General features: G+C 41.7%; 1 protein-coding gene across 1 annotated transcript; it reads left to right on the top strand.

Moving 5' to 3' along the window:
- The first annotated feature begins 532 nt into the window (after positions 1-532).
- Positions 533-7,746, top strand: gjb9b (gap junction protein beta 9b). The gene is made up of 3 exons (XM_080044932.1): positions 533-663; positions 4,900-5,372; positions 6,598-7,746. The coding sequence occupies exons 2-3, from the start codon at positions 4,983-4,985 to the stop codon at positions 7,027-7,029; spliced, it is 822 nt and encodes a 273-aa protein (XP_079901058.1). The 5' UTR covers positions 533-663; positions 4,900-4,982; the 3' UTR covers positions 7,030-7,746.
- The last annotated feature ends 764 nt before the right edge of the window (positions 7,747-8,510 follow it).

Genomic DNA, 8,510 nt, shown 5'->3' with positions numbered 1-8,510 from the left:
ACTTAAATGGTTAAAATAAGTTTTGTGTGTATAAAGCTTTTACTGAGGACAGCATAAAATCTTGTTCCAGTAAAAAAAACTAAAAGGCATTTTTTTTCAGTTGAAAACGGGTCAACTTTGACCCTAACACAATGGAAGGGTTAAATCATCTCTACCACAATGATCATAGTGCACATTGTAGGACAGTCAATGCACGTTGAATGAAGTTGGATTGAAAAGGTTAAATGTTGGAAATCAGCACAGCTTCACACTGGCTCACAGATTGTACTCTGTGTGCTAAAGCATTGATTTGCATGAGTTTCATATCATATTCAATACTATGCAGATCTGTCACCTGACAGTTTAGCGGCCTGCCCATTGTTCACCTGGTGTTATCTCTCTATCAAAATTCGTCAAAACACCCCATGGCAGTTTTGCAAGAGCAAAACTGGTCCAGATTGTAATCGCCAGTGTGTAGGCGTATATGTAAGTGCCTGTACAGTATGTGATGCTCCACATATCCTGCCAATCCTGAGCTCTTCTCTAGCAGGTCCACACCTCAAAGCCAACCCCCTGAAAACATCCAGGTGAGACCAAGTCAGTAAGCATCGACACAAGGCCAGCTGGCACACACTCACTAGCCAGCCAGACATCACATCTTTTGCACTGCGTTTGGAGCCTAAGGTAAGGTTCTTTGTCAATATTTGAAAAAAATAAGTGTTAGATCAAGAATATGGATGTGATAGAGATTGAACTTGAGATTGAACTTGAATTCCAGATGAATTCTTGAAAGGATTCAAGGAGGACAAAAGATATCTTAAGGACAAGAAAAAAGGCACACCATAAGGGCGATAATATTGTTCATTATGTTCCTTTTCTTGTTTTTATCGTACATTGAGGTACGGTCCTGTATGTCATGGTAAAAGCTCAGCCTTGGTGCGTACAACATAATTAGATTTGTAAAGATATACAACTGTGAACATAGCTATACAGAGAATGCGTGTGCTCTACTCCCCTAGCTGCATGTTCCCTTGAAAAATAGACTAAAGTCAGATTGAAGGTTAAAAAGAAAAAGGCAAGACGTGTGCGAGTGTCAGGAAAAGAATGAAAAGCAGAGCTGAGAAAGACAAACGAAGAGAGAGAAAAAAAGCCACACAAGAACGCTTCAACCCCACCTTGTTAGCCGCAAGCCTTGACTCATTCTGGCATTGTATGCTTGGCATATAGAAAAGTATTTGGAACACGCTCAACCTGTAGAGCAGGTCGAGGATATATCACTGTTTTGAGCAGATGAAGTGAATATGTACACAAGGAACCGTGTGAAGCTATACACATGAGGAGGATTTTTACGAGTATTTTCTAACTAAGAATTACGCTGGCACATTTGGACATCCCTGCCTAATAATGTGCCTGTTTGTGCCATGCTGAGAATGTTTGTGAATGTTGATTTCCCTCCTGAGAACCCAATCCTTTGCACACTGTGTGTGCAACGTAATGAAGCCGGGAAAATGCACAAGGGCTTTTATTTGCATCGCACTCAGTACAGATATTAGAATCAAATACATCACATAACCCGAGGTTTCTCAGTTGAGGAAGCACGATACGTCTCGTCTGTCACAACAAAGAGAAAGACAAACACAACGGCGAGGAGATAGACGAGGCCTGCTGCTGTCAACAGGGAAAGGCGGGCGTTGCAATCTAGAACAAATAGGAAAACAAATTGTGGTCCAGCTTTGCCATCTCCCTGAGACAAGATATATTGTTGTCCCTAAGGTTGTTGTTTCCCCTATTGGAGCTGAATGTAGCCCCAAACATTGCGTGTGCATTTTGTATGAGAGAAAAATCACACTGATAAACCACATCCTCTTCATGCAAGAAACAAGCCATACCTTTAGCGTGGTCGACTGTGGCTAGGCAGGAAGGGCAGTGGTTCCCTGATCACAGGGTTGAAGGTTCGATTTTCCCGCCTCCTGCCTCATTGGTGTATGAGTGTGTGTGAACGGTACCCTGTAAATCCAGACTCGCCGCTAGCAAATTTAAATTTGCTCCGCAGCTTACTCTGGGGACGAACCATTACAGCCTATTACCTATGTCGGAAAATTCGGAGCTACCAATCAAACGGTACTATCTGGTATGGGCTGGCGTAACCGGATGACGACAGTGCAGCGCATGCGTAGTCGAAGTTGTGGTAGAAAACAACAAAGATGGCTGCAGATACTTTGTTTGAAACGGATTTGGCCTCGACACTTAAATATTTGGACTTAGCTTTTTTCTTTCAGAAAGGAAAATAAGATGACACTCAAATCTTTCATTTGCAAGAAAGATTTATTTGCACAGCAAAAGTTTAATTTACCATTGAGCCCCGCTGGTCGCTAAACGAATGGGGCTGAGTACGTCACCTTGTTCATTGCTCTGATTGGTTGTAGTGATATCCAATTGCGTGCTGTGGTATTTTGAAATGCATGCGTAGGTGCCGCTCATTGAGTTGGGAAGGTCTATTGCTCATCGCCAGACCCAACATCGTTTTAGATGTGGGTCCGGATTTCCAGGCTATGTGAATGGGTTAAGGAGAGGCAAAGCCATGTTGTTAGATCAAAGCCTCAGGATTTCTAATGGGCAGCAGAATCTGCCGTAAATGTTTGTGTGAATGGGTGAATGGGACGGCAGTGTAAAGCGCTTTGAGTGGTCAAGTACGTCTAGAAAGGCCCTAAATATATACAGTACAGTCCACTTAGTTTTGCATTTAAGTCTGTCCTAAACATTACATTTGCGCATTTGTCAGGCCTCTTGAACGTTCTCCTAAAAATGGCGTGCATGGAGACTCAGAACAACGCAACAATTTACAACTTGTTCTCTAAATCTAACTGAGGAGCATTGAAGTCCCCAAAGGCACGGGCTGGGATGCATCTTAAGATTTATACCTCAGCCTGTATGATACGCTCTGAAAAGGAAGTAGAAGTCAAGGAAACAGCCACAGTTATGGAACCTGTCTGGCTATGAGGCCTATGTTGTGATTCTGAAGGCATTCATTGAGCCAAGTATTTTTGAAATGTGTAATTTAATAGTCACGAATGCTGGATGAAAGAGAAAATAGCAACTGATTTTACAAATCAATATGTCCACGCGGAGGACCGCAATGCTGAAGTAAAAGTGTTTCTGAATTCTAATACTGGGGATTGGACTAGACAGGATTGAAATGGAACACTGAACAGTGAGGCTGTAATCCAACTTGTTCCCTGTCATGCTGAGCATTCACCAGAATTAGATGTAAATGCACAAGAGAAGCTTTCCTCTGTTGTTGAAAATATATCCTTTATAATATCTTAACCCTCGCTTAGCATATAGCAGACCCTCCTTATGTTCGCACTTACACGACATAATCAAATATGTTCTTCAATGGCGTTCGCACCCACTGATCAACAATCACACCTGTCGCTGCAGAGCTCCGAACCCCTTCAGTTTTAGATACATCTTGCTAAACATGCACGTTTCGTAAATGTTTGTCACTAAATAGAAGCACTACTTCATTTGCAGACCACCCAACCCCACAGAGACATAGAGAGAGAGAGAGAGAGAGAGAGAGAGAGAGAGAGAGAGAGAGAGAGAGAGAGAGAGAGAGAGAGAGAGAGAGAGAGAGAGAGAGAGAACTGGGAAGAGGAAACATATGCAGCCAAATAATTTGAAAGCACAACCACGCACCAAAGAAACACACAGCCAACTAGCTATGCAGGTGACCCATCCATCCATAGCAGCTCCATCTATAAAGTATGCACACGATCAGCCCATTAAATCCACATGGTAATACTTCCCATTCTCTTTCAGAGCACGCAGGCTGCTATGGTACAGTCATGGCATGCTTAACATTTACAAACACATCCCTTAACAGGCCTTTGAAAGAACCAAGACTGCAGTAGACATTTGGTATTGCGGAGATGAAAGTGGCTGCCTGATCAGCCACGCTGTTCAAACAGCTGACTAATAGAGTGGAGAGTATTGGTTTTATCTCTTTGTCTCAGCCTAGGGAGGCTCAGATGACGACTCCCTCATTGGTGTGTAATGATGAGTCAGTAGTGGGAAGGTAGCTCGCTGTAAATACAGAACACCTGAGACAGACAGTGGATTTGCCTTTGAAAATAATTTGAATAGACATAGGGATGGTTGCATTATGGGAACTGTAGGATCCAGGATTTTTTTGGGGGACTTTGCCCAACTTTAGGGGCTAATATTTGAAGATCTCTAATGACGCATCGATTTTGGAACCGCTCCTTTTCAGTTATCTGTCACTGTCAAGTCCCCCATTTTTATTAAGGTGTATTATTTAATCACTGGAGTGCCTTATATAAAACCTTACTGCGATCCTTGCTTTACAAAATGACATTACATATATGGCAAGAAGAATGTGCGGTGCTCTATATCTAATGAATTGAAAGAGTCTTTTACATGTAAAGCCTATGGAAACTGGGTCTAAAATTGTAAAAATCAATGATATGATATCAAAGTTGGGTGTTTCAATAAGCTTTTACAAAAATCTGATTGAAAATAAATGTTTATACATATTATAAAACTTAGTTAAAAAAACAGAGTTTTGACCGTGGGACAGGACCGTGTGGGCAGAGTCGTACCAAGTGTTCTCCATGGCAACAGTCATTGTTTTTATAGAACGTTCGGGCGGAGAACTGCCGTGATTGGTTCGAGATATTTATTTTGCAATAAGAACCAGCACAAAGCCCACTTCATTTAAACTGAATTGTGTATCAAAATTAGATTACAATATCTTTCATTTGAATTAAAAAATATGCCTGACTCTTTTCAGATGCATACTATCATGCAACTAATGACGAGTTGGGTTTACAGGGGCTTTAAGTGCTTCAACTACTGTCCTTTTTGCCAATTCAACTTTGTCATTCTTCCATCCATCAGGGTGAGATCCTCAACAGCCTCATCCCAGCTGGTCTCCCTCAGTCTTCTCAGTCCACTCCTCCTGCTCTAAGGCAGCAGCAGTCATGAACTGGTCTGCGTTGGAGCAGCTCATCAGCGGGGTCAACAAGTACTCCACTGTGTTCGGCAGAATATGGCTGTCCATGGTCTTTGTCTTCCGGGTGATGGTGTTTGTGGTTGCGGCCCAGCGGGTGTGGGGCGATGAGAACAAGGACTTTGTGTGTAACACGGCCCAGCCCGGCTGCGTCAACGTGTGCTACGACCACTTCTTCCCTATCTCCCACATCCGCCTGTGGGCCCTGCAGCTCATCTTCGTCACCTGCCCGTCCCTCATGGTGGTGGGACACGTCAAGTATCGTGAGAAGAGGGACATGAAGTACACCACCTCACACGAGGGCGCCCATCTGTACGCCAACCCCGGGAAGAAACGTGGAGGGCTGTGGTGGACATACCTGGTAAGCACGAATGGTTTCTAAGTTTTACATCTGGCATTGCTGTAGATGCCACCAGAAAGGACAGACAGAGCAGTGCCTCAGCCTTAACCAAACTGAGGTTTGTCATTGATTATGTTTACATGCACAACATATTCTGATTAAGGTCCATATTCCGGTTAAGAAAATATTCCAAAGAAGGTGTTAACATGCACAGCAGCTACGGAAATATTTCCATGTCAATCAGCATTATTCTGAATAAACCAGTGACGTGGTAGAAGCGGCATGATGCCTGACGCCAGCACATTTTTCCGGTAATAATTCCTGTCACATCCATGGAAAATGAACTCACTTATTGTCATTAGCGTTTTTCTGGCATTGTTTCATAGGCCACAAATGACAACGCTATTTTCAAGAAGCCTTGTTGCACACTCTAGATAACAGCCCTAATATATAAACCAGGGCATGCGTCACAAACGGTGGCAAATGTCAAAAAATACAAAAAGCGAAAACACATCGGAATATTTATTCTGTTGTGGTGTATTACATTCCACAATATTGAGATCAAGTTCGGAATACTCCGGGTGTCTTAACCCGGTTATGGCATATTCTGAAAATTAGCTTATTCTGATTAAAGTGAGCAAGTAGCCTATAGCTGTTTACATGGCGATGTCATATTCTGAATATGACCTTAACCAGGTTAATATTGGAGTATTGCTGTGCATGTAAAAATAGTTAGAAATATGTAAAGAAATAATGTCCTGGGGGCGCCCTTAGCTCAGTTGGTAGGGCGTCCCCCCCATGGGCCTCGGCCAGCAGCGGACCCGGGTTTGATTCCAGCCCGCGGTTGTTCTCTGCATGTCACTCCCCTCTCTGCCCCATTTCAACTCTGTCTCTACACTATCAATAAAGCATAAAAATGCCAAAAAAAATATTTAAAAAAAGATAATAATAATGATAATGTCCATGGATGAGAGTTTAATGTAGCTACAAAAGGCTGGAGAAGCCATTAGTGTAAGTATTACAGTATATGTTTTCTCTAAATCAAAAGAATAACTTGTTTTTTCACCTATTGGCCCAATCTAAAATGCATCATTCCTCCACTTTTTATCAAACTCAGACCTGTAGTAACTGAATAACCACTTGGATATAGTTTGGTGGATGGGCATCTAAATGGACCTATATCATTATTGTAAAGTTTTCTTAAAGATGTGTCTTCCAGTTTAACCCCTTTTGTATCTCCTCATAGTGCAGTCTGGTTTTCAAGGCAGGCTTTGATGCTGGCTTCCTCTACATCCTGTATTACATCTATGATGGTTACGATATGCCCCGCCTGTCCAAGTGCACCTTGGCGCCGTGCCCCAACACGGTGGACTGTTACATATCCCGTCCCACTGAGAAGAAGATCTTCACACTCTTCATGGTGGTCTCCTCTGCTTTCTGCATCTTAATGTGCCTCTGTGAGATGGTTTACCTTATCTGCAAACGCATCCAGAAACTCATCAACAAGAAGAGAGCGTCAGACAGGAGGGCGTTCGCAGAGAATCACGAGATGGCACTGCTGGCAGCGCCCAGGTCAGAGTTCATGTCCAAAACCTCCATCAGAGTGGATCATACAGCCTCCATCCAAAATATCAGTAACCTCAAGTCTGAGGAGAAGAGGCCAATCAAGAAAAAATGAACAATATGGCAGCGGCAGTGTTTAAAAACTTAACAAAGTGCTCAAGGAGAGCTCTGCAAGCAAACACATTCATCAGACTCCAGGGAGAACTTCTGCTCCAGACCAAAGATATCCATCAATCCATGGATTTTCTGAGACAGCGTTTTGTAAATGTTTTCATGTCAAATGACTTTCTGCAGGATTGAAAATCGTATGCATAAATGAACCTCTCAAAAAGGATTGTAACACGAGCCCTTAAGGTTTTTTGGAATTGGTTTGTTCTATGAGTGTGTGGATGTGTGCATAATGTCTGTATTTTTTATTTTTATTTTTTGTATGTACAGTGTGTATGTATTATTCATCAGTTGTATGTTTACGCTATCACATTAGGTACTTCAAACTAAGCATACAATGCTGAAAGGCCCCAAATGGTATAAATACTTTAAAAAGAGCAACCTCTTCATACTATAAATTGCCCTTGATGAATTAAACCAGATTAAGCACACAGAGCACTTCCTCCAGGAGTAACGAAGCAATTGGCAGGAACCACTTGAGGGGTTTTTGTTATCAAATGTGCAATATAAAGAAAATGCTCTTTTTCTTCATTAGTGAACTGCTGTTGACATTGTGTGTGTTTGCACTATTTTTGGAAAAGAATTAAGTAAGGTTCCAGTTAATATATTTTCTTTAACATTTTGTATTTATTTTTTAGATCTATAAAGTCATTTCACTGTTAAAGACTGTGTCTCTGTTGTTTCTATTTGAAAAGCTTTTCACATTATCATAGGCCTACATCACATTAAACTATTTATATCTTGAGTTTCACTGTAAAGATATAGCCTAGCCTGGTATGGGAAAGGACAAGGGTCACATGTTTAAAAAATATATAAAATAAAATAATTCTAAATAAAACCATAGTTTAGCATTAGGTTGTGTCATATAGGCTACGTATAGGCTATCTTAGGAATGTTAGGCTATAGTAGTCGTAGCCTATTGGTAAATAGAAATTAGATGTTCTCTCTTTCTTTATCCTAAAAAGGTAGCCTATGCAATTGAAACTCAAATAGACCATGTAGCCTATTCATTTCGGGAATACAGTGAGTGACTAACTCTCGAAGTATTTGGTTGTTTTAATGCGAGTTGCGAGGATAGTGATTCATACCTTTTTTTTCTGTCGTCATTACTTTTTCCAATCTGCCGCCCAATCAAGAGCACGGGACGCGGGTGCGGCTTTGACAGACCCGGTGTTGCACCGAAAGCTGTGACCTGTCAGAATGTGTGACCCTAGAGGGCGCTGTTCTTATTGATTAACCCAGTCTCATAGTGAAGTAGGCTATGTAAAAACGTTGGTCCATTGCACAAATCGTAGAAGTTTCTCAAAATTGGCACTGAAATGGTCAGATTGTTTTTTGTTTTTTTAAAAGGTGACTAACCAACCTAGTTACCCATCACAGTGAAATGTGTAGGCTCCACTGCGCAATCATTTCAAATTGGAAGCAAAC

This window comes from Ammodytes marinus (genome assembly GCF_949987685.1).
Source record: "Ammodytes marinus genome assembly, chromosome: 17".
Classification (NCBI taxonomy): Eukaryota; Metazoa; Chordata; class Actinopteri; order Uranoscopiformes; family Ammodytidae; genus Ammodytes; species Ammodytes marinus.
This window is presented reverse-complemented; position numbering and strand designations above follow the sequence as displayed.